This window comes from Gracilinanus agilis, chromosome X (assembly GCF_016433145.1).
Source record: "Gracilinanus agilis isolate LMUSP501 chromosome X, AgileGrace, whole genome shotgun sequence".
NCBI classification, from domain to species: domain Eukaryota; kingdom Metazoa; phylum Chordata; class Mammalia; order Didelphimorphia; family Didelphidae; genus Gracilinanus; species Gracilinanus agilis.
In genome coordinates this window covers 63,816,467-63,841,748 of record NC_058136.1, presented here as the reverse complement: position 1 = coordinate 63,841,748, position 25,282 = coordinate 63,816,467, and the positions used below count along the sequence as shown (strand labels likewise).

General features: G+C 39.7%; 1 protein-coding gene across 1 annotated transcript in view; it reads left to right on the top strand.

The window, feature by feature from the left end:
- Nucleotides 1–12,867, top strand: part of LOC123253400 (nuclear pore glycoprotein p62-like) — a 61,566-nt gene extending 48,699 nt beyond the window's left edge. The window contains exons 16-17 of the mRNA XM_044682597.1: nucleotides 54–120; nucleotides 12,131–12,867. Coding sequence (XP_044538532.1) covers nucleotides 54–120; nucleotides 12,131–12,222 — 159 coding nt within the window. The 3' untranslated portion in view covers nucleotides 12,223–12,867. The remainder of the gene's footprint in view (nucleotides 1–53; nucleotides 121–12,130) is intronic.
- The last annotated feature ends 12,415 nt before the right edge of the window (nucleotides 12,868–25,282 follow it).

Below are 25,282 nucleotides of genomic sequence, written 5' to 3'. Positions count from 1 at the left end.
AGGCAAGATAACCAGAATATAACATGTTGTATTTTTGTACTTTCTTTTTTTAGCTCCAGCAGATCTGTAAAATTTTGAATGCTCATATGGATTCGCTTCAGTGGATTGACCAAAATTCAGGTAATGTTTAATGAGTACACCTAGCTAGCTACATAGAGGGAAAGGTCAAGATTTTGGGGGAGAGTGTACCCATTCCTTTTATTGTCAGGATTGGAGTTGATCAGAGTTATCTCCTGGTGATGAAGCTTTTCACATTCATTGAGTCAGTCTTTGAGAACCCTTAACAAATTGGTTACCTTGACAATTATTTTACAAGGAAGTCAATATCTTTCCAATCATTTCCATTGTAAAGCACTTCAGTGGTCTTTTCCACCATTGTCAATGAATTACTTGTTAATTATGTAGATAAAAGGCTCAAATAAGCTTCCTTTTTTTAAAGAAAGTCCCTCACCTATTATCTTAGAATAGATACTAGGAGAGGGCAGTTGGGTGGTTCAGTGGACAGAGATCCACTCCTGGAGACTACAGGTCCTGGGTTCAAATTTGACCTCAGCTACTTCCTACCTGAGTGACCCTGGACAAGTCACTTAACCCCCTTACTGCTCTTCTGCCTTGGAATCAATACCTGTGGTGGAAAATTATCACACCAATACAGTCTCCAAGCTATTGATAGGTTTATTGCAGGGGTGGGGGTGGCAAGTCTCACAATAAAGCCAATGCCTATTCCAAAGACCCTGAGCCTTAGGAGATAAGATAGCCTTTTTTATGCAGAGAAATCTGAGGACACAGTGATAGAAAATACAATCAAAATTAAAATAGAATGGTTGTAAAATCTTTCACATGGACATTTCTTAATTAATGAAACAAATGCTGAGTAAGCTGGAAAATACAAAAATAATCACTCTGGGTGGTAACTTTATGTTTATTATTATGGTTGGCCTTTCCAAGACCTCTGCAATAAGAGTCAAGGTCTAATTGTTTTCTGCTGACAATTATGATTTAATACTAGGATTCAGCAGTTAGATGGTCAACGTTTGCACCCAAGAGCAGAACGTGGTGGGCTTAGTAGAAACTCTTGGGTGGGCTTACGGTCAAAATGCCTGTAAACAAGATTTGATACCACCCTAAACTGTGTTTTTTCTTAGCTAACTTTTATAATTTTTATAAAGCAAATTACATTATTTGACTATTAGCTCAAGACTAATGATTATGTTATTAAAAGAATCATAAAGGCTAGTTGCTATTATAATCATAAAAGGGGGTAGGTGGTTTCACACTCACATACAGTATTGATTCTAAAAGTGAAGCTAAGGGTTTTAAAAAGAAGAAGAATCAATACTAAGCCACTGAGCCACCTAGCTGCCCCTTCAAATAAGCATTCAGGGAGCTGCATAGGACTTCTTGGTGTAGTGACAGAGGAAGAGAATTTCAGCAGCTTGGGATGGGGATGTTTGAAATGTCTCAAATCTGGTTCGTTTGAACTTGCCTTTCTTTGTGTCATCCTTGATTATACCGACCTAATGGAGTTCTGGCATGTCCTTCTACCTCTTGAATCTTAAACAAAGGTCTTTTCTTTGTCTTAGCCTTGTTTTTATCTCCAAACAAGCCAGGGGGTTTTGCATGTAGAATCTACTCAATAAATATTTTATTTCCTTTGAAAACTTCAGCAGAAATCCTTCAGTTATGTGATGCAGATTAGGTCCCTGCTTCCATTTTGATAAATTAAACATTCTTCATGGAGAAAGATGAGAAAGGCACTAAAGCCTTGGGAGAAGTCAGTCTGAATTCCAGAACTTTTTTGGTGTTTGTGAGTATAGAAGTAGCTCTTGGGTGGGGTAAGCTCTTCTGTGGCCTCCTCTTAGCTACTGTACTCTCTTAGCTGGCACAGCCATGTTTGCTGAGCTCTTGGCATCATTGATTGATTTTCAGAACTTAAGTGCAGGTGGAGTGGAAAGATTGTGAATTCAGAGTCAGGAATACCTGGATTCAAATCCTACCTTGCACTTCCTCGCCGTGGGACCCTGGGCAAGTCATTTCAAACATGAGCCAGTTTCCTCATCTCTAAAAAGAGGATAATAATACCTAGAGACTACTTTGTAGGGTTGTTGTGAGGATGCCAGAGAGTGTCTGTAAAGAGTTCTGTACCTTTTTAGCATCACAGTAATGCCAGGTGCGGTGGACCTCTGAGGCCTGTTCTCTCCTAATTAAATTCTACTCTGCATTGATGGTGTTTTGTAGTCACTCACAAGGCAAGAGACATTTATTAAGCACCACCCATATGCCAGGCACCGTGCTAAGGGCTCTGTTCCATTATGCTTTAAATTCTTTAAAAATGAATATTCCAAGGGCAGCCAGGTTAGAAATGGTTAGAAAGCCAGGCCTAGAGACAGGAGGTCCTGGGTTCAAATATGATCTCAAATACTTCCTAGCTGGATGACCCTGAACAAGTCACTTAACCCCCATTGCCTAGCCCTTACTGCTCTTCTGCCTTGGAACCGATAACACAGTATTGATTCTCTGATACAAGGTAATGGTTTTTAAAAATAATGAGTATTCCATCTATGCTTATTGTCATCGTTTAGTAATCATGTGCATTTCTTTGTGACCCTATGGACCATAGCATGCCAGTATTGGCCATGAGGCTTTCTTGGCATAGATACCAGAATAGTTTGCCATTTCCTTCTCCAGTAGATTAAGGCAAACAGGAGTTGAATAACATACCCAAGGTCACACAGCTAGTACATTTCTGAGACTGTATTTGAACTAAGGTCTTCCCCATGCCAGATTCAGGCCTTATCCACTGAGCCACCTTACTGCCTCCAACCATCAATGGTTACTGTTTGCCAAAACATTTGATTACCCAGAGTGCCCTACTTCTCAGCCCACAGGATAGGATGAGAGTTTCTGTCTAGACCAGGGCTTCTGAACAATTGTGTATTGGAAAAGTCTGGTAAAGCTTGGTGAGCCCCTTTTCAGAAGAAATAAATGCACAAAATCAAATACACAGGGTTACAAAGGAAGCCAAAGAGGGCAAAAAGAAAGATGGGAGTTCATGGGCCCCAGATTAAGAACCTTTGGTTTATGTCAAACCAAATGTAGCTGGAAAGAGAATTGCAAGGGAGAAAAGTGATGGGAACCCCTGCTAGGAATATGGCTAGAACAGGGACCAGAAAAAGCATTGTCATTGCTTCCTGGCTTAGAATAGCCAGGTTCTTCAATGGCTGACTGGGCTTCCCTGAACAGCGCCCAAGCCTGAGGCAGGCAATCTTCTGGGCCCAGCAGGGTACTGAGTGAGATTGGAGGAGAAGGGGGCTTGTGAGGTTCCCTAAACCTATACTTGGCATTTTGGCAGCTACAAGGAGAGATTCGAGGGGGGGGGTGGGGGGGCCTCTGGCTGTTAACTCTGCTTCCAAATGGAGAGAATTTGAGTCATTAGGGATTTGCTTCATTCGAACTCAAGTAACCCTGAATTTGTTTAACTGTAAATCACAGGAGAGATTCTCTGGTGTTCTAGTTAGAAGATAAATCACCCTCCTGTCTGTTCTTGGGATGTTTCCGAATGATTGGCTGGTCCTGAGGCCAGGGCATCAGGTTCTGCACCCCCATAGGCTAGCCTGGCCGCAGTCCTCTGCTCTGAGGCCACACACTGCAATGCAGCCTGTCACTGGGACTGGTAAACAAGTCACTCAATGCAGCCAGAGCCCTAGTTTCAGTGGGTCAGCAGGATTCTCTTGTCTTCGTGTTCCAGAGGAGAGCATCCATTTTCTTTTCACCTGGAATCTCAGGGTTAATACATTGGAAGAACCAAGGTTTCATCCAGTTTCTCTTTTCCTTTAAATATCTGATAATGGAGCACTAATGACTTTAGGACCAGACTAAAATTTGACTTCCCTACCCCCAACAGAGCAGGATTTGGATGAGGTTCTTGGCCATCAGAGGGTGAAAAGGGGCAAGTTGGGGGCAGCTGCTTACTCTTGGAGGGATTTTATTTCTGGAAACCCACCCAGTGGCATGGAGCTCTGAGCAGAAAATGCTTCCGTATGGAAGCTTTTGGAAGAAACCTGGAACAGAGGCATCAGTAGCCTTGCTAAAGGAGATCACATCTGACTCCATTTTCTTTCCCTCTACTCCTCTCTCCATCCCCGCATGCCTCTTCCTTCTCCTGCAGCAGGAAATGAAGACACACGTCTTCCAGGGTAGGCCTTGGACCCAATAAAGCAATAATGACTAAGTAAATCCACAAGTCAGGTGTTGAACCCTTACTCCCATTGTAGCTACATTTTAGGAGAAATTGTGGGGGGGCGGGGTGCAAAGGGAATGAGCATTTGCATCAAGAAAGGAAAGGAACAAACATAAGCACCTCCTATGTGCCTGACACTACACTAAGCACTTTGCAAATATTATTTTGTCTTATCCTCACAACAACCCTAGGAGGTAGTTGCTATTATTATTCTCTACCACCACCACCCCTTTTTTTAAATAGATGAGAAAACTGAGGCAGATAGAGGTTAAGTGACTTGCCCTGGGTCACACAGCTAGTGTCTGAGGCTGGATTTAAGCTCAGGTCTTATAACTAGGCCCAGCATTCTATCTGCTTTACTACCCAGCTGCCTCTAAAGTTAGCATATTTGGGTGCCTATCGTGGCATTCTTGCCCTCAGTAACAGCCTCAGTTTCCTCATTTGTAAGATGGAGGTGATGATATTTTTACTTTCAAACATACTTTGTTGGAAAGAAAGTTATTTTTAACCCTTTAAGAACTATATAAATGTGAGTTATTAACCAAAAGTTATGAGAAAGTTTTACCCTATGTAATTACTTTTTGATCATTTTTTTAAAAGCTTTACATTTTATTGAAGTCATTTGATTTACATTATAGCCAGATGGACCCTGCCCAATGCACTTTCCCTTGTCCCAAAAAGAAAAAGTTAAGCAAACACCAAAACGGGCCATACTGAAAAGCCTAAATAGCGTTCTGTACCTGTAGCCCCCCCATCACTCCAAGGAAAAGAGAGGTGAATCTCTGCTATTTTTCATTTTAGTGCTCTTTTATCTGAAGTTAACCACATTGTGTTCTGGGTTCTACTTCCTTTGTATCGGGTCATGTAGATCTTCACATTTTCCTCAGAATTCATCTTACAGAATATATTTCATCATATTCCTATACCGCAATTTGGTCAGGCATTCCCCACTTGATGAGCAGCTTGTTTCTAGCTTTCTTCCCCTCCCTTCCCCCCCCCCCCAAAAAAAAAAGTGCTTCTATTCGTGTACAGAGTTGGCCTTCATTAGAAGGGCTGCCTCAGGGTGGGGGCTGGGGAGGCAAAAAGGTGCTGTTACAGCTTTAGGTCAAAAGTCAAGAATTCTTTTGTGTAGCTGAAAATTCCTGAGGGCATTTCACAAGAGCATAAACCCTACAAGCAAATTAATAATGCCTCTGGTCCCCGAGCAATTTAATTTTTAAAAAATGTAAAAGATTTTCAGTTGTTTATCCTAATATGATAAATACTTCTCTTTTTCATAAAGTACCTCAAGGGTCATTTTGGAGAAGCAATTTTGCTTCCTCCAGCTGTTCGAGAAGCATGAGGTTTTTTAATGAGATGGGTTTGTGGGTTTGTTTTTCTTTTGTGACAGACTGTACCGACAGGGATGATTTGAAATGAGATTCACATAAAAATGAGATCTTTTCAAATCGTTATTAATTACTTCTGTGTTCGTCTCTCCGAAGACAAGCTGAAAGATGTCCAGAGATACCTTGGGTTTCTGGTTAAAAGGTTATCTCTCCTGGAATAGAATCTGATTTATCAAGGAAGGCTGCTGTAGTTCCCATTCTTCCTCTTTAATAAATTCGCTGGGAAACTTGGCTGAGAGGGCCATCTCCTGGCCTATAGGGGTATAACCTTCTACTCCAAGCATTTGATTAATCTGCTACCAGATGGAACATTGACACAAAGGCATTGAGGCAAAAAAGACTATCCAGAAAACTATGGCAGTAGTCCAGGTGTGAGGTGATGAGGGGCGTGCCAGAGTGGAGGAGGTGGCAGAAGAGAGGCAGTGGGTACGAGATGCTGGGAGATAGACTATGCAGAGATTTGGAGTCTCATTGGAAGATGTTTTATAAAAGTTCCTGTGACCGATGGGTCTCTATAACTTCATTAATGAACCACCTGCTCCTACTTTTTGTCTCAGGAAACAATAAATAAAGGTCTTTAGCTCCTGTTAGAGCAGGCTAAGTGCCAATCCTCAATCCTTCCTTTCTGTGACTATTTTCCCTGGGGAAGAAAATAGGCCTTCCTGTACCTGCAGTGTCACGTCCCTCACTAATTCCACTCCACTACCCTCTGGATAGTGTGATGTTGGAAATCTGGGGGTCCTTGAATGGATCTTGAGGTCTCTGGTCTAAACTTCCTGTGGACGGTTAGGGGACTTGAAAACTACATTTCCCATGATCCCTCTTATGTAATACAGGTGGGCAGGAAGTGTGATTACATAGACAGAGGTATAAACACTCAGAACTTGTTTGGGATGCTCTCTTTCCTATGAAGCAGCCAGGGGGAAAGCATGGCTGGGCATTTGAATTAAATCTTAGCAGGCGCGTGGTTTTTTAATTATCAATATGGCTTTAGATAAAAGTCTAATATCTTTAAATATACCCTTCTATATGAATTTTATCTGTTACAATAGACCCCTCAATTTGAAATCATTTGCACATAGTTGGACTTAACTTTGAGGGGCGCAACAGATTCTCCCCCAGAGCAGTTTTCTTCTTACTTGTGCCTAAAGCAAATAAACTACAGGGCCGTGCTAGAATACAGTCCTGAGGAGTTGCTCCCTGTGTGGATGGAGCTCTTTATAAGCAAGGCCACTTTTTTATGGCATTTCACCAACCAACTTCAGGATGGGCTACTCCATGAATCAGCCCTGGGCTACTTTAGGGGCTAGTGTAGATGCCAAGGTTCCTGGGTACTCACTGCTGGAAGTTTCTTTTTGGTACAGATCTTTCATTGATATGAACACAGCCCTTCGAAATGCAGATAAATAATTCATCTGCAACTTAGATAGTTTTCTGTGATTTGCCCCTGGTCACCTAGCTCTCTGAATAATCCTTTGTAATTCAGGAATTACCTGGCATTCAATAAGCCCTGGGCCCTGATTCTAAAGGCCCACATTCTAGTCCTAGCTGGGCTATTCAATATAGTTTACTCATCTGTGAAATGGGAATAATAATAATAATAATAATAATAGCTGCACTGCCTACCTCACAGACTTGTCTAGAGGCCCTGATAAGATGATGTGTGTGGAAATACTTTTAGAAGCCCTTCAGAACTTCCAGAATGTGTCTTTTTGTCAATATGATCACAGTCCCCACGAACCTGTTGGCAAAGCTTGCTGGGAAATAGCCAGACCTTGTATTATATACATAGCCTGACCCTGGGGAACCCCCCCGGGCTCCCTTCCTTCTTGCAGTGAAGCAGCTGAGCAGGGTTTGAATGGAGGTGAAAGCAATAGGTGAGTGTAAAAACATATCAGCACTAGAGAATTCAAAGCCCAAAGCCCTTGACCTGTTGTTTGTAAGCGATGCCTTTGATCTCCACCACCTCAGATTTCTCCTTAAGAACTCAAGAGTACATTTGGATCCTTTCTCTCATTGATCTTGCTCAGCCACAAGCAGCCCTGTGAGACAGAGGCCTTTTTCCAGACAGGGGCTTTGCATGAGTCCAACTGCCTGGCTGAGTTTGGTCTCTGCCAGCTACTTTGATGAAGCCCGGTGTCCACTAAGAGCTGGGATGCATCCAAGACTGTGCTAACTTTGTTCTTTTGCTCATTCACCTGCTCAGCCCAGCTTCTTCCCCCTTAGCCATGGAGGGCATCGTCCACCTCCAGATTCAGCAGGATGGCACTCTTGTTGGGTTTCTGGAAGAAACGGGATTCCTTGATAGTTTCTCCACGGCTCTTGAGTGGAGCAGGGTCGGGAGGATTTTGAGCTTATTATAGCACACCTCTGCCAAATTTAAAGATAAAAATTAGTGTCTTTCTTTTTTTTTTTAACCCCTTACCTTCCATCTTAGAATAAATACTGTGTATTGGTTCTAAGGCAGAAGAGTGGTTAAGGGCTAGGCAATGGGGGTGAAGTGACTTGCCCAGGGTCACCCAGCTGGGAAGTGTCAGAGGTCAGATCTGAACCCAGGACCTCCCATCTGTGGGCCTGGCTCTCAATCTACTGAGTCACCCAGCTGCCCCCAAAATGAGTCTTTTGAAAACCACATTTCTGTTTGAGGATTCTGGTTACTGTTTGAGGATTCTGGTTAAAGGCTGTGGGTAGTGGTGTGCAAAGAGGGCTAGATTTGGAGAATAGAGACCAGGGGCTGATCCTCTTTCTGCTAATTAAAAGCTGGGTTCTGCCTGTTACTTCTCCTTTCTAGGTCCTTTCCAACTCTGTGATCTTAATTTTTATTGACTTCCTCTTAGAATTCAAGAATCAGGGGCCATTTCATCCAAACCAAACCCAAATGAGAGAATCCATTTTACAACATATCTAACAAATAGCCCTCCAGCTCTCCCTTGATTACCTCCAGTGATAGAGAACCTGTTGTCATGTTTGATTCTTTGTGACCCTGTGGACCTTTCCATGGGATTTTCTTGGCAAAGATATTAGAGTGGTTTGCCATTTCCTTCTCCAGTGGATCCATTTGTCAGGCAATGAAAGGTGAAGTGACTCACCCAGGGTCACACAGCTAGGAAGTGGCCGAGGTGGGATTTGAACTTCAGTCTTCCTGATTCCAGGCCCAGTGATCTAACCACCGAGCTGGGGAACCTCCCATCTCCCACAGTCAGCCTATTCCACTTTTAAATAGCTTGTCATCATAGGCAAGTTTTTTCTTTGCATCAAGCCTACATTTGCCTCCTAGAATAACTTCCAATCTTTGGAATGACACCTTCTTCGTAAAATTTGAAGTGAAGTTGAAGATAAGAACTTCCTACCGAAATCAGAATGAGCTGACTCTTGTCAGGGTCTCTTTGAAAAGAATTTGCGTGTGTTTCGATTTTAGACATGTAAAGAGAACTCCTTGTGAGATGGATACTTAGCAAAATTGGCTGTCAAAGTGCAACATAATCAGCTGTTTTCTTTCAGTTCTAAAGTGCGACCTTGCCTGGGAATACACAGATTGATAGCTGAACAAAACCCAGATTCTCTCATCCTGAGTTTACTTCCACCAGGCACCAGAATGCAGGTTTTTATTTGAAGGAAGACATCCAAAGAAATTTACATTTGAAGCTTCATTCAGAATTCATTGTTGGGGCAGCTTGGTGGCTCAGTGGACTGAGCCAGGCCTAGAGATCTGGCCTCAAATACTTCTATCTGTGTGACTCTGGGCAAGTCACTTAACTCCCATTGCCTAGCCTTTGAACTGATACTTAGTAAAGGTTTTTTAAGGAAAAAATGATAGGAAAGAAGAAAATTGATTGTAGAGACCGTGTCACAGTTAGTAATAAGGTTCTGGTAATCCTGAGTTGTTTCTGGGCTTTCCTTTAGATTTTAGAATTTTAAACACTTGTTTATTGGTCATTTTATTTAATAGTGAAGCAATCAGCAAATGAGTAGATTGTGCCTCTCAGTTACTTTTGTTTTGAATCCAAAGGTTTATCTGTCCTCTGTGTGAGCTCCTGCATGCCAAAAGGGTTGGGCCTGGAGAGGGTAGGGAGAGGAAGGGAAGAACCTACCTGACAATTAGCTTTGGGAATTTCACCTAATCTTAGTTCTATTTTGACATTGCCTGTTAAGCAAATCCTTAGGCTAGAAACAAAAATGTTGACTCTAGGGACAATTTCTTAATTTTCCAACTTCAACCCAACTCCATGCCTTCCATTAATGACTATCCTGAGGGGCACTGGTAGGCTTTAATGAACACGTACATACATTTGTATGAGGCTCAGACGAAAAGCTAGAATTGTTCTCAGAGGATGCTTCCTTAGGGAGTGGATGATCCTGTAGCTGAAAGCCAGAGGCGTGGGGGCGGGGGGGGGGGGGGCAGGGGGCCTGCGCTCTGTTTATCCATTGCTTCTCCAGGTTCTTGAAGGTTAGATGAAATGAATTGCCACTGTGCAAGTGGTGCTTTGTTTCAATAAACAAAAAAATAGATGGCTTGAAGTAGTTTTGCAAACAGATACCACCCAGAATGGAAGATACTGCATTCCTAGCCTTTCTGTTCCTGGGAACTTGATCCAGTCTCGCTTGCTGTCCCTGTAAAAGTGAAGGAGGAATGTAGTCTAGACAATCCAGCTATTTAGATTTGGAACTAGTTGAAAGGAAAGGCCAGACTCCAAAGAGTAGTATATGATCGGTCTCATTTTGGAAGAACATCTTCAGTGGAATGAATGCCCAAGGGATATGTATTTGTTGTTGTTCTTCACTCAGTTCAGTTGTGTTGGACTTTTCCGGACCCTACTTGGGGTTTTCTTGGCAAAGACACTGGAATGGTTAGCCATTTTCTTTCTTTCTCTTTTAAACCCTTTCCTTCTGTCTTGGAATAAATACAGTGTATTGGTTCCAAAGAAGAAGAGCAGTCAGGCGAGGGGAGTTAAGTGACTTGGCTAGAGTCATACAGATGCTAGGATGCATCTGAGGTCGGATTAGAACCCATGACCTCCCATCTTTAGGCTTGGCTCTCAATCCATTGAGCCACCTAGCTGCCTGGGGTTTGCCATTTTCTTCTCCAGCTTATTTTTCTAGATGAGGAACTGAGGCTACTAGACTCAAGTGATTTACCTAAGGTCACAGGCTAGTTAGTGTCTAGAGATCAGATTTAGCCTTAGGAAAATGAGTCTTCTTGACTTTAGGCCCAGTGCTACCCCATTGTGTGCTTGGTCTTGTAGTATTCCCTGTTTTTATCAGTAACTTGGTTGGTCAGCACTTGCAGGGAGCACATTTGCTGGGAGGGATCACAGACTCAGGAAAAGATCTCGATTAGCTAGAACTCTAGATTGAGCCAAATCCAAGAAGATGTTCACTAGAGCCAACTCTTATACTTGGATTGACCAAAAAAAATCCCTTCACAAATATAAGGCAAAGGGAGGCATGGCTGGACAGTAGTTGTTTTTAAACCCTCACCTTCCATCTTAGAACCAATACTGTGTATCGGTTCCAAGGCAGAATTGCGGTAAGGGGTAGGCAGTGGAGGTTAAGTGACTTGCCCAGGGTCACATAGCTAGGAAGTGACTGAGACTAGAGTGGAACCTAAGACCTCCCATCTCTAGGCCTGACTCTCTATCCATTGAGCCACTTGGCTACACTCCCTGGACAGTAGTTTTTTCTATTTTGCTGTCTCTTAATCTAAGGATTTCCCCCATATTCTTAAGTCAGCTTGTCTTTGTGTCATGTGACAGCTTGACTTCCTAGAAATTGATTATTCAAGGGAAAGCTAGTGAGCAGCCAGAAAAGAAAGTAGTGATAGTGAACCAGTAGGGCTTCTTTAAGAATAGGTCTTCCTTCCTTCCTTCTTTGAGCAAACTGTGGGCAGTTCCAGAGATGTCATACATGTTAGTGAGGTAGATTTTAGTCAAGCTTTTCATCCAGTCTCACTTGCTTTTGTTGTGAGATAAGGATGACTAGATTGGGAGTATTGTTTCATAGATTAGAAGGAATTAATGGCCAGAGGACACCAAGAAACTAGAGAGCTTCCAGAAAAGGGCAAAAGGGGGAGGCCTTAAATTCATTCCATATAAGCATCAGTTAAAGGAACTGGGAGCATTTAGCCTGCAGAAGAATAGTATTAAGAAACACATGCTCCCCTTCAAGTGTTTGAAAGAGATGTCATGTGTAAAAGACTAATTATACCCCTTGTTCTTAGTTTAAGAGGGTAGAACCAGGATTAATGACAGACAGAGGGGTAGGCTTGGCATAAGGAAATAATAAGTAGAACTCTTCAAGAATGGAAGGACTCATTTTGGAAGCCAGGGAATTCCCGCTCATTGGATGTTTTTGAGCCAAGACTGGCCAACCACCAGCTGAGTATCTCATAGGAGGGACTCTTTAAATGACGGGTTAGATAAGCAAACCACCAAGGTGCCTTCCAACTTTGAAGGTCTATAACTTTTGTCTTGGAAAAATGATTGCATCCTGTGTTTCTCTACAGCCTTGTTGCAGCGGAAGGTGGAAGAAGTATCAAAAGTTTGTGACAGTCGTCGCAAGGAGCAGGAACGCAGTTACCGCATTGTCTTTGATTAAATGGCTTGAGCCTTTGATAGTGTTGTGTTGTTCGTTACCTATCCATTATATAAAAGGTCCTAGACTAAAAGTTGAGTAAAACATGAAGTTACTATCTGTAGTAGTTAAATTTTTGTTAAAGTAAATTTTGTGGAATCCTTTTCACGTTCTAAATTAGAATAAAACGTAGTTACTATCTGTTGTAGTCAATTTCGTCACAGCAAAGTCTGTGACTATTTTCCTGTTCTAAATTTTGAGTAAAATACAGTTACTATTTGTTGCAGTCAATTTTCATGACAGTGAACTTTGTGAGCATTTTTCCCATTCTAAATTACAAGTAAAACATACACACTTACTATCTGTTGCAATGACTGTCATCACAGTGAACTTTGTGAGCATTTTTTCCATTCTAAATTACAAGTAAAACATACACACTTACTATCTGTTGCAATGACTGTCATCAAGTCAACTTTGAGCATTTTTCCCATTCTAAATTACAAGTAAAATGTATACTTACTGTCTATTGCAATTAATGTCATTACAGTGAACTTTGTGAACATTTTTCTCATTCTAAATATTTAAGAAGAGAAAACTTGTGATTTTGCATTCGTTATATCAAAATTTTGTGAACCTTGTTACGTCCATTAAATTGGTCACATGCTTTGTGAAGTCTCCCTGTGTGTGTAACTTCTGGTTTTTTTTTCCCCTCGAATTTTTCCTCCCACTCCCTTCAAAGGTAAAAATGGAGGGAAAGATGCTGATAGCCTACTAAAATACTATGTGCTAGTCACAAGGACCCCTAACCTTGAAGGAGCTTAATGTGGTTTGGAGCCCCAGGCACAGACCACTTCTAAAAGGGAAGAGATCTCTGCAAGCTGGGTTAATCAAGGAAGGGGTGAAGCCCTTGAGGGAAGAGTGATATCCAGGCAGCCCTCCACTAGGTTTTGCCAAATAGTTATGGTAAAACATTTATTCAACTTAAAATGTCAGTTCCTCAAAATAGATATATTTCCATTTATTTATTTGTTTGTTTTTTTAGAGAAATTTTCCATGGTTACATAATTTATGCTTTTACTTTCCCCTTAACTCCCCACCCCCCATAGCCAACACGCATTTCCACTGGTTTTAACATGTGTCATCAGTCAAGACCTATTTCCATATTGTTGTTAGTTGCATTGGTGTGGTCGTTTCAGTTCTACATCCCCAGTCATGTCCACATCAACCCATGTGTTCAAGCAGTTGTTTTTCTTCTGTGTTTCCTCTCCTGTAGTTCTTCCTCTGAATGTGGGTAGCGTTCTTTTCCATAAATCCCTCAGAACTGTCCTGGGTCATTGCATTGCTGCTAGCACAGAAGTCCATTACATTCGATTTTACCACAGTGTATTGGTCTCTGTGTACAATGTTCTTCTGGCTCTGCTCCTTTCACTCTGCATCAATTCCTGGAGGTCTTTCCAGTTCACATGGAATTCCTCCAGTTTATTATTCCTTTGAGCACAATAGTATTCCATCACCAGCCTATACCACAATTTGTTCAGCCATTCCCCAATTGAAGGCATACCCTTGTTTTCCAGTTTTTTGCCACCACAAAAAGCATGGCTATAAATATCTTTGTACAAGTCTGTTTATGATCTCTTTGGGGATTGAAGGGCAGGCAGTCTTTTAGAGCTCTTTGGACATAGTTCCAAATTGGCATCCAGAATGGTTGGATCAATTCACAACTCCACCAGCAATGCATTATTGTCCCAATCTTGCCACATCCCCTCCAACATTTATTACTCTTACCTGCTATCATTTCTTTTTAAAGAGACCAAATTCCTAATTCTGACCCACATAATCTCTTCTATTTTGTTTGACTTAAATTTATCTTAAAGTTTTTCACATAATATTTTATTTTTCCCCAATTACATGTAAAAATAGTTTTTAGCATTGGTTTTCTAAAATTTTGAGTTCCAAATTCTCTCCCTCTTTCCCCCCACACTTAATAAGAATAAGCAATTTTATCCAGATTTATATGATTCCATATTGGTCATGTTATAAAAGAAGACACGTTTTTTAAAAACCACACAGAAAATAAAGTGAAAAAGAGTATGCTTTGAATCCATCAGTTCTTTCTCTGGAGATGGACAGCATTTTTCATCATAAGTCCTTGGGATTGTCTTGGATTGTCGTATTATTGAGAATAGGTAAGTCATTTCATAGTTGATCATTGTACAGTATTGCTGCTGTTATGTACAAGGACCTCCTGGTTCTGCTCTCTTTATTTCACAGCAGTTCCTGTAAGTCTGTCCAGGTTTTTCTGAGCACTTCCTACTTGTTATTTCTTTTTGTTTTCTTCCTCTTTAGTAATGTTTTATTTTTTCCCCAATTACATATAAAAACAATTTTTAGAATTTACTTTCCTATATTTTGAATTCCAAATTCTCTCCCCACTCCCTGAGATGATAAAACAGTTGGATATAGGCTATACATATGCTATCATACAAAACATTGCTGTATCCGTTGGGTTGTAGGGAAAAAAATTTCTTATAAAGGGAATCTTCAGAGAACATAGAGACAGCTAGGTGGTACAGTGAATGAAATATTCAGCTTAAAAGTCAGGAAAGTCTGAGTTCAAATCCCACCTCATTTAACTAGTGACTGTAAAATCACTTTGTCTTAGTTTCCTCTTGTAAAATGGGCACAATTATACCACCTATCTAACAGATTCATATCAACAGTACATATCAAATGAGCTAATGTGTGAAGTGCTTTGCAAACCTCAAAACATAAATGTTAACTATTATTAATTATCTTACTATTAAAGATAAGAGAATAAAATAAGCCTCCTAGATAAGCCTCTCAAAAGTCACTACAGCCAGTTATTAATCTCTTGTAATTCCTTTTCTGGACTTATTTTGACAACACTTAATCACATGCAGGATCCTAGACACACCTATCCTGTACAAACAGGATCATAGATTTAGAATTGGTAGGGCCTTTAGAGGAAGATTTAGTCTGGCTTCTACATTTGAGAGGTGAGAAAACTTAAGGCCCAGAGGTGACATAGGTGACTTTTTCAGTGCCACATAGGTAGAAATTGGCAAAGTTCATGTTTGAATTTGTTCTCACTCTCACAAGATCAGACCTCTTTCTATCATACCACAATACTGATGAAGGAAATTACAGTTTTAAGGTGGATAACTAGGAATCTTCATTTACTAAATAGGAGCTCACTTTTTTCCCTTACGTTTTTCAGAGAAAGTTATTTCTCAGGGACCAAGCTTTTAACACAAAATTGCTAAAACATAACAAGATTCCTAATTCCATTAGTGAATGCCCTGGGCACCCCACTTTTGAGAGAAAGCATGTGTTTGTTATTTTTGACTTCTGACCACGGACATTTTTCCTCTGTTTGTAGATTCCAAGTTTGTCAGTAAGAGTATGTGTGATATATACCTTTATATATATATTTATATATATTTATATATATATATACACATATACATATATACACACATACATATAAAGAGAAATCAAGAATACTGGATGGAAGAAAAAGCTCTGAATTAGAAGCCATGGCATTGGCACTCATGTCAATGTTGCCATCCACTGGCTAGGAGACCCTAGGTGTATCAATAACTTCATCTCTTTGAGTTTCACTTTTCACTGGGGAGGAAATTGAACTTGAGTTCCCTAAGATTTGTCAAACTCATTTCTGATGATTCAACCAAGGAGATCACTGATACCTCCAGAAGAAACCTATCTATAAAGTAGTGGTTCTTAAGCTTTTGTATGTCCTAGACCCCTCAGAATGTTTGGAAAGGCATAAAGTAAAATATTCATAGAGTTACAAAGGAGAGCAATTATACTGGAGTGGTTTATTTTTTAAAAAAATTTTAACAAGTTCATATGTCTAAATCACTATTGGTTAGAGAAATACAAATTAAAACAACTCTGTGGTACCACCTCACACCTAGCAAATTTACTCATGTGACCAAAAAGGGAAATGATGACATGTTGGAGGGGATGTGGGAACATTTGCACACTGGTACATTGTTGGTGGACTTGTGATCTCATTCAAACATTGTGGAAAGCCATTTTAATTCATACCCAAAGGGCTATAAATAAATCTGTGCATACACTTTGTTTCAGCAATACCACTACTAACTATCTCAAAGACATCCAGAAAAGGAAAAGGACCTATATGTACAAAATATCAATAGTAGCTCTTTATGGTGGCAAAGGATTAGAAATTGAGGGGATATCCATCATTTGAGAAATGACTAAACAATGTATGTGATTGTGATGGAATACTATTGGGCCATGAGAAATGATGACCAGAAGCTGTCAGAAAAACCTATGAAGATTTATGTGAACCAATAAAAAATAAAGTGAGCAGAATCAGGAAAACATACACAGTAACAGCAATATGATAACTCTAAATGAGTTAGCTATTCTCAGCAATGATCTAAGACAATTCTGAAGGTCCTATAATTTCTTTCACTACTTGACTAATAGGTAAATATATTTTGCATGACTTCATATAAAAACCTATATCAAATTGCTTGCCTTCTCAAGATGAGGGAAGAGAATTTCTAACTCAGAATTTCAAAAAATGAGTATATTTTTAAAAAATAAATTGCAGTTATGCTTCACCTGAAGTAATGCAGAGATCATCCTCTCAGAAAAGGGAACAAGAAAAATGAAAAGAGATTAGTGTGGAAACTTCATTTTGCTGAAAGGTAGCATAAACAATGAATCCATATGAATTCTAAATATTTCCTAGCAATAGTAGAAAACTCAACTCCACATGGTTCACAAAAAGATCAATCGTATATTAAGAAATCAATACCCAACAATTATAGAAAAGTCAAAATATTAAATCTTTTGTAGACTATAATGTAATCGTTGTTTTCAAAAATTGAAAGTGGGCATTTCAGTAGAGTATTCACTTGTGAACTGAACAGCTACTCTGCCTACTATCAACCTCTTCATTCTTCAGGCTATCCTCAATTGAGCCATCAAAGTGATTTTCCTGAAATCTGGTTTGGCTGACACTTCCCTATGCAAACCACCATGGCTCCCTACTTCACCTCCAGGATCAAATATGTAAACGCTTCTATATGATGTTCAAAGCTCTTCAGAAGGGGTGGGGGTGGGTCAAGATGGTGGCTTAGAAGCAGTAAAAATTTATTTCTTTGTGAAAACTCACAATAATAAAAAACAAAACACTTCAAGGGGGGAGGGGCAGAAAACCAAATCTAACAAAAAGACAGAGCTGAGGGACCCTCCTGCTTGATTCAATTTAAAAGGTACTCGGAGAAAGTGGAATTCATGGGTTTAAGGAAAAGAAAGAAGGAAGGTCCCAGGATTCACACACACACACACACACACACACACACACACACACTATGCTGAGACTCCAGGGGACAAGTGGGATCTCAGGGCGAGGGCTCCAACCAGGATGGAGTGCCTTGCTACCACAATTATGTGAAGGTCTGGGATCTGACCACAGCTGGCAAGGAAGCAGCTGGAGGACAGAAGTGGAGAAGAGGGCAGACTGGTCCCAGTCTTTAGCCTCCACACCTCCATCTTGGGCTCTGCCTCTGAAAATTTTGGCCTCGGCACATTCAGCTCTGCAGATAAGCTCAACTGTCTTAATCAATAGTGCAGAGAAGAAGCCTTCAGAGGGCAAAGGGGCTCAGTCTCACAGAACTGGCAGAAAAGGAGAGGAGCAAGGGTGCAGAGTGGACAGAGAGCCAGACTTGGCAGTGGACAGAGCCACTGGTCTCTCCTGCTTGATCCAACCTAAAAGGTACACAGATAAAGTCAAATTCTCAGGTATAAGGGAAAGATCCAACACCCCTCCCCCACCTATTGCCCTGAGACCCTTGGTAGGGATCCAGCTGACTGGGATCCCAGGGCAAAGGCTGCAACCACAACAGAGTACTTGGTACCATCATGGGAAGCTCAGGGCTCTGATAGGGACAGCTGGCAGGGAGGCAACTGGCAGAAAGGAGGACCTATGGTAACTACCTTCAGCCTCCACACCTTCACTTTCACCTTCAACCTCTACTGGTAGCTGGGGAAGATCTGGCCTCAGGGCACATTAATACTACTGGTCAGCTCCCTCAGCCTAATCCAGTTAATCAGCTGAGCAGAGAAGAAGCCTCTTCAGGGCAGAAAAGCCCAAACTCACAGATCCAGCAAATAAACATTGGAGCAAGAATACAGACAATAAGGAGGGGGAAAGAAGGAAAAAATATGAGTAAACAACCAAAAAAGAAATGAACATTGACAGTTTCTATTAAGGTAATGAACAACAAACAAATGGAACAGAGGAGGACCAAGGAACACCAAGCTAAAACTCAGGAACTCCAGCAAATTGGACCCAGGCACTGGAAGAACTCAAAATACAATTCAAAAAACAATTAAGAGAAGTTGAAGAAAATTGGTAAAAGAACTTAAAAAGCAAAAGAGGTCATCAGAGGCATATGAACTAAAACAAGAAAATAGTGTCTTTAAAGCTAGAATTGACCAGCTTGAAAACAAGGCAAAGAAGGTAAAAGATAAAAACAACGACATACAAAGAAAAATAGATCAAAAGGAAAAGGAGGTTCAAAATGTTAGGAATGAAATTCAGTCTTTAAAAATTAGAATTGAACAATTAGAAGCAAATGACTTCACAAGGCAACAAGAATCTACAAAACAAAATCAAAAGAATGAAAAAATTGAGGAAAATTGAAAGCGCCTCATTGATAACAGCAGACCTGAGAAATAGATCCAGGAGAGACAATTTAAGAATTATTGGACTACCAGAAAATCATGACCAAAGAAAAAGCCTGGACATGATTCTACAGGAAATTAACCAAGAAAATTGCCCTGATATTCTTGAACAAGAGGGTAGAGATTGAAAGAATCCAGAGATCACCTCCTGCATTAAATCCCCAATTGAAAATGCCCAGGGGGGCAGCTGGGTAGCTCAGTGGATGGAAAGCCAGGCCTACAGATGGGCGGTCCTAGGTTCAAATGTGGCCTCAGACACTTCCCAGCTGCGTGACCCTGGGCAAGTCTCTTGACCCCCATTGCCTAGCCCATACCACTCTTCCGCCTTGGAGCCAATACACAGTATTGACTCCCAGACGGAAGGTGAGGGTTTTTTAAAAAAAAAAAAAAATGCCCAGGAATGTTATAGCCAAATTCAAGAACTTCCAAAGCAAGGAAAAGATATTACAAGCTGCTAAAAAGAAACAATTCAGATATCATGGAGCCACAGTCAGGATTACACAGGACCTGGCTGCATCCACACTGAAGAACCAGAAGGCATGAAATATGATATTCCAGAAAGCAAGGGAACTAGGTCTACAACCAAGAATCAACTACCCAGCAAAACTGACTATATTCTTGCAGGGGAAGGTATGGTAATTTAATGAAGTAGAAGATTCCCAAGCATTCCTGAGGAAAAGATTGGACTTAAACAGAAAATGTGATGCTCAAATACAGAACTCCAGAGAACCACCAAAAGGTAATTAAGAAAGGGGGGAAAATATTTAAGGGTCCAAATAAGTTCAAATGATTTGTATTCCTATATGAAAAGATGATGTTGGTAACTCTTTAAAATTGTTATTATCATTGGGGTAGCTAGAAGTATACCTAGAGATTACAATGATAAATTGTAGAGGATGATATGTCCAAAAAAAAAAAGATACATATACATATACATGTATACACACACACACACACACACACACACACACATATATATATATGTATATATATATATCCATATATCAAGGAGTAAAAAAGATAATACTAAGGGAAATGGGGAAAGAGATAAAATGGGGTAAATATATATTTCACAGCGAAGCACTGGGTGGGGAGGGGCATAGGAAGACCAATACAATGGAAGGGAGGAAGAAGTTGGTGACAGGTAATACTTAAATCTTACACTCAGAATTGACTCAGAGAGGGAAGAACAATTAGATCCATTGGAGCAGAGAATTGTATTGTGCCCTAAAGTAGAAGGGGTATAAATGGGCTGGTGGGGAGGGGAGCAATACAAGGGAGGATTGTGGGGGTCATTTAAAAGACACTATAGTAAGAGGGGAGTAAGAGAGGGGAGAAAGGGAGTAACATTAGGGAGGGGAAAGCGGAGGTGGGGGAGACTGACTAAAAATGAAAAGTTGGAGGGGAAGGTAAGAGGGATAAGGAAAAAGGAGGAAATCAAAATGGAAGGGAATACACATACAGTAATCATAACTGGGAATGAGAATAGGATGAACTCACTCATAAAAAGGAAAGAGATAGCGTAATGGATTAAAAACCAGAATTCTACCATATGTTGTCTACAAGAAACACATTTGAGGTAGGCAAGCATGTGCAGAGTAAAGGTAAGAAGGTGGAGCAGAATTTACTGGGCTGCAAGTGAGACAAAGAAGGCAGGAGTAGCAATTATGATCTCAAACAAAACTAAAGCAAAAATAGATCTGATTAAAAGAGATAAGGAAAGTAATTACATCTTGATAAAAGGTAGTATAAATAATGAAGAAATATCAGCACTCAACATATATGCACCAAATGGTATAGCATTCAGATTTCTAAAGAAGAAATTAAAGGAGCTTAAGGAGAGAATAGATAGTAAAACAATACTAGTGGGGGACCTCAACCTTCTCCTATCATAACTAGATAAATTGAACTCAAAAAATAAATAAGAAAGAAGTAAGGGAAGTGAATGAAATGTTAGAAAAATTAGATCTAATAGATATCTGTAGAAAAATAAATAGGGAAAAAAAGGAATAAAAAGCAGCACATTGCACATATACAAAGATTGACTATGTACTGGGGCATAAAAACATTGCAAACAAATGTAGGAAAGCAGAAATAATAAATGCAATTTTTCAGACCATAATGCAATAAAAATCATAATCAATAAGGGCTTATGGAAAGGCAAATTTAAAATTAATTGAAAAATAAACAATCTAATTCTTCAAAACTGGTGGGTCAAAGAACAAATCAAAGAAACAATTACTGATTTCATTGAAGAGAATGACAATGAGGAGAAAACATATCAAAGCCTATGGTGTAGAGGCAAAACAGTACTCAGGGGAAAATTTATATCCCTGAGTGCATATATCAATAAATCAGAGAGGGAAGCAGTCAATGAATTGGGTATGCAAATTAAAAAACTAGAAAGAGAACAAATTAAAAATCAGATAAAAACCAAATTGGAAATCAAAAGAAAAATGAATAAAATTGGAAGTAAAAGAACTATTGAACTAATAAATAAGACTAGGAGCTGATACTTTGAAAAAACAAATAAAATAGATAACAACTGGTTAATCTAATAAAAAAAAGAAAGAAAATCAAATTAAGAGTATCAAAGATGAAAAAGGGTGACCTTACCTCTAATGAAGAAGAAATTAAGGTAATTATTAGTAACTATTTTGCCCAATTATATGGCATTAAATATGGCAATCTAGGTGATATAGATGAATATTTACAAAAAGTAAATTGCCTAGATTAACAGAAGAGGAAATAGAATACTTAAATAATCCCATTTCAGAAATATAAATTGAACAAAGCCATCAAAGAACTCTCCAAGAAAAAATCCCCAGGACCAGATGGATTCATAAGTGAATTCTATCAAACATCTTAAAGAACAACTAATCCCAATACTCTACAAAATATTTGACAAAATAAGCAAAGAAGGAGTTTTACCAAATTCCTTTTATGACACAAATATGATGCTGATTCCAAAGCCAGGCAGACCAAAAACAGAGAAAGAAAACTACAGACCAATCTCCTTAATGAACATCGATGCAAAAATCTTAAATAGAATACTAGCAAAAAGACTCCAAGAAGTTATCCAAGGATTATTCACTATGACTAGATGGGATTTATACCAGAAATGCAAGGATGGTTTGATATTAGGAAAACCATCAGCATAATTGACCTTATCAATAACCAAACCAAAAGAAATCACATGATTATCTCAATAGATGCAGAAAAAGCCTTTGACAAAATACAACACTCATTCCTATTGAAAACACTAGAAAGTGTAGGAAGACACAGGCGTTTCCTAAAATAAAAAGTATGTATTTAAAACCACCGGCAAGCATCATCCACAATGGGGGCAAGTTAGAAGTTCTCCAAATAAGATCAGGAGTGAAGCAAGGATGCCCATTATCACCTCTATTATTTAACATTATACTAGAAACACCAGCAGTAGCAATTAAAGAAGAAAAAGAAATTGAAGATATTAAAATAGGCAATGAGGGGACTAAACTATCACTCTTTGCAGATGATATGATGGTCTACTTAAAGAATCCTAGATAATCAACTAAATCATTTGGAAGAATAAAAGATCAAGAATATCAAGGGAACTAGTGAAAAAAATGTGAAGGATGGGGGCCTAGCAGTACCAGAAGTTAAACTGTACTATAAAGCAGTGATCATCAAAACAATATGGTACTGGCTAAGAGACAGAAGGGAGGATCAATGGAAAAGTCTTGGGGTAAATGACCTCAGCAAGATAGTGTATGATAAATCCAAAGATCCCAGCTTTGGGGACAAGAACCCACTATTTGAAAAAAACTGCTGGGAAAATTGGAAAACAGTATAGGAGAGATTAGGTTTAGATCATCATCTCATACCCTATGCCAAGATAAATTCAGAATGAGTAAATTACTTAAATATAAAGAGGTAAATTAGGTGAACACAGAATAGTATACCTGACAGATCTATGGGAAAGGAAAGAATTTAAGACCAAGAGCAAGAGATAGAGAATATTACAAAATGTAAAATTAATAATTTTAATTGCATTAAAATGAAATGTTTTTGTACAAACAAAACCAATGCAACCAAAATCAGAAGGGAAGCAACAAATTGGGAAAAAAAATCTTTATAACAAAAACCTCTGACAAAGGTCTAATTTCTCAAATTTATAGGGAGCTAAATCAATTGTACAAAAAAAATCAAGCCATTCCCCAATTGATAAATGAGCAAGGGACATGAATAGGCATTTTTCAGATAAAGAAATCAAAACTATCAATAAGCACATGAAAAGGTGTTCTAAATCTCTCATAATTAGAGAAATGCAAATCAAAACAACTCTGAGGTAGCACCTCACACATAGCAGACTGGCCAATATGATAGCAAAGGAAAGTGATAAATGTTGGGGAGGATGTGGCAAAATTAGGACACTAATGCATTGCTGGTAGAGTTGTGAATTCATCCAACCATTCTGGAAGGCAATTTGGAATTATACTCAAATGCATACTCTTTGATCCAGCCATACTACTGCTGCATTTGTACCCCCAAAAAGACAATAAGGAAAAATATGTGTACAAAAATATTCATAGCTGAGCTCTTTGTAGTGGCAAAAAAAAAAAAAAAGGAAAACGAGAGGATGTCCACCGATTGGGGAATGGCTGAACAAATTGTGGTATCTGTTGGTGATGGAATACTATTGTGCTGAAAGGAATAATGAACTGGAGGAATTCCATGTGAACTGGAAAGACCTCCAGGAACTGATGCAGAGTGAAAGGAGCAGAACCAGGAGAATTGTACACAGAGACTGATACACTGTGGTAAAATCGAATGTAATGGACTTCTGTACTAGCAGCAATGCAATGATTCAGGACAATTCTATGGGACTTACGAGAAAGAATGCTATCCACATCCAGAGAAAGAACTCTGGGAGTAGAAACACAGAAGAAAAACATGGTTCAAAGGTGATATGATGGGGGATGTTGACTTTGAATGATCACTCTAGTGCAAATATTAATGATATGGAAATAGGTCTTGATCAATGATACATGTAAAACCCAGTGGAATTGTGTGTTGGCTATGGGAGGAGAGGAGGGAAAGAACATGAATCATGTAACCCTTGGAAAAATATTCCTAATTAATTAATTAATTAAAGATTTAAATTTTTTTTTTTTAAATAAAGAACCTAGCTCCATCCCTACTTTGCTAATGTTCTTATCCTTTTCTTCCCTCAGTGGATTCTGCAATCCACTGGCCTTCTTGCCTTTCCCACAAGACATTTCTCCCAGCTTTGGGAATTTTCAATGGCTGTCCCTCATGCATGAAGAAATGTTCTCCCTCCCCATCTTTACCTCTTGGTTTCCTTCAAGTCCCAGCTAAAATCCCACCCTGTATATAGCTTGTAGTTCTTCACAGGTGCTGTCCCCTGTTAGGAGATCTTTGACAGCAGACAGAGCTGTCTTGCCTGCCTTTGTTCTCTGGTGCTTAGTACACAACAATGCTGGGTCCGTAGTAGCCCCTTAATCAATGCTTAGCTCCTGACAGCTGTTTTGAGAAGGTGGTTGGTTTGCTCCTGACCTTTGAACTGGAAAAAAGCCAAAATGACATCACTGGTGATGTTTTGACTCACAAATAAATTGGGCCTAAGCAAGGCAGAGTTGCACAGTCTTTGGCCTCACCCTCTTCCAGCGAGTCCAGTGACAACGAAAATCAAGATGATTTTTCTGATCATGACCCAGAATGCAATGGATGACCTTTGAGTCTTCCCTGTCTGACCAAGATCTAAGCATTCCACTGCACCCCCTTCGTGGCTGTTAAAACAAATCATTCTTAGCCCATTCCACTGGGGGAAGTCTTCACATGCTTCAGTTGTGAACTAACTCATTGACAGTTTTGAGGCTTGTTGGTTACCCTCAATCTATCTCGTTTCCTTTCCCTGACCTTTTTCTTGAGGCAGGGAAGAAAATGGAAAAAAAAAAAAAACAAAAACAGAAAACATAATATGAGGGGGCAGCTGAGTAGCTCAGTGGTTTGAGAGCCAGGCCTAGAGATGGGAGGTTCTGGGCTCAAATCTGGCCTCAGCCACTTCCCATCTGTGTGACCCTGGGCAAGTCACTTGACCCCCATTGCCTACTCTTACCACTCTTCCGCCGAGGAGCCATACACAGTATTGACTCCAAGACGGAAAGTGAGGGTTTTTAATTTAAAAAAAAAAAACCATAATATGATATCATTGATTGCTGAAAGATCTGCCAATGTGCCAGACACTAAGAATACAAATACGAACACCTAAATGATCAGCCATAAATATGAATGGGAGAACCCTAGGGTCTCC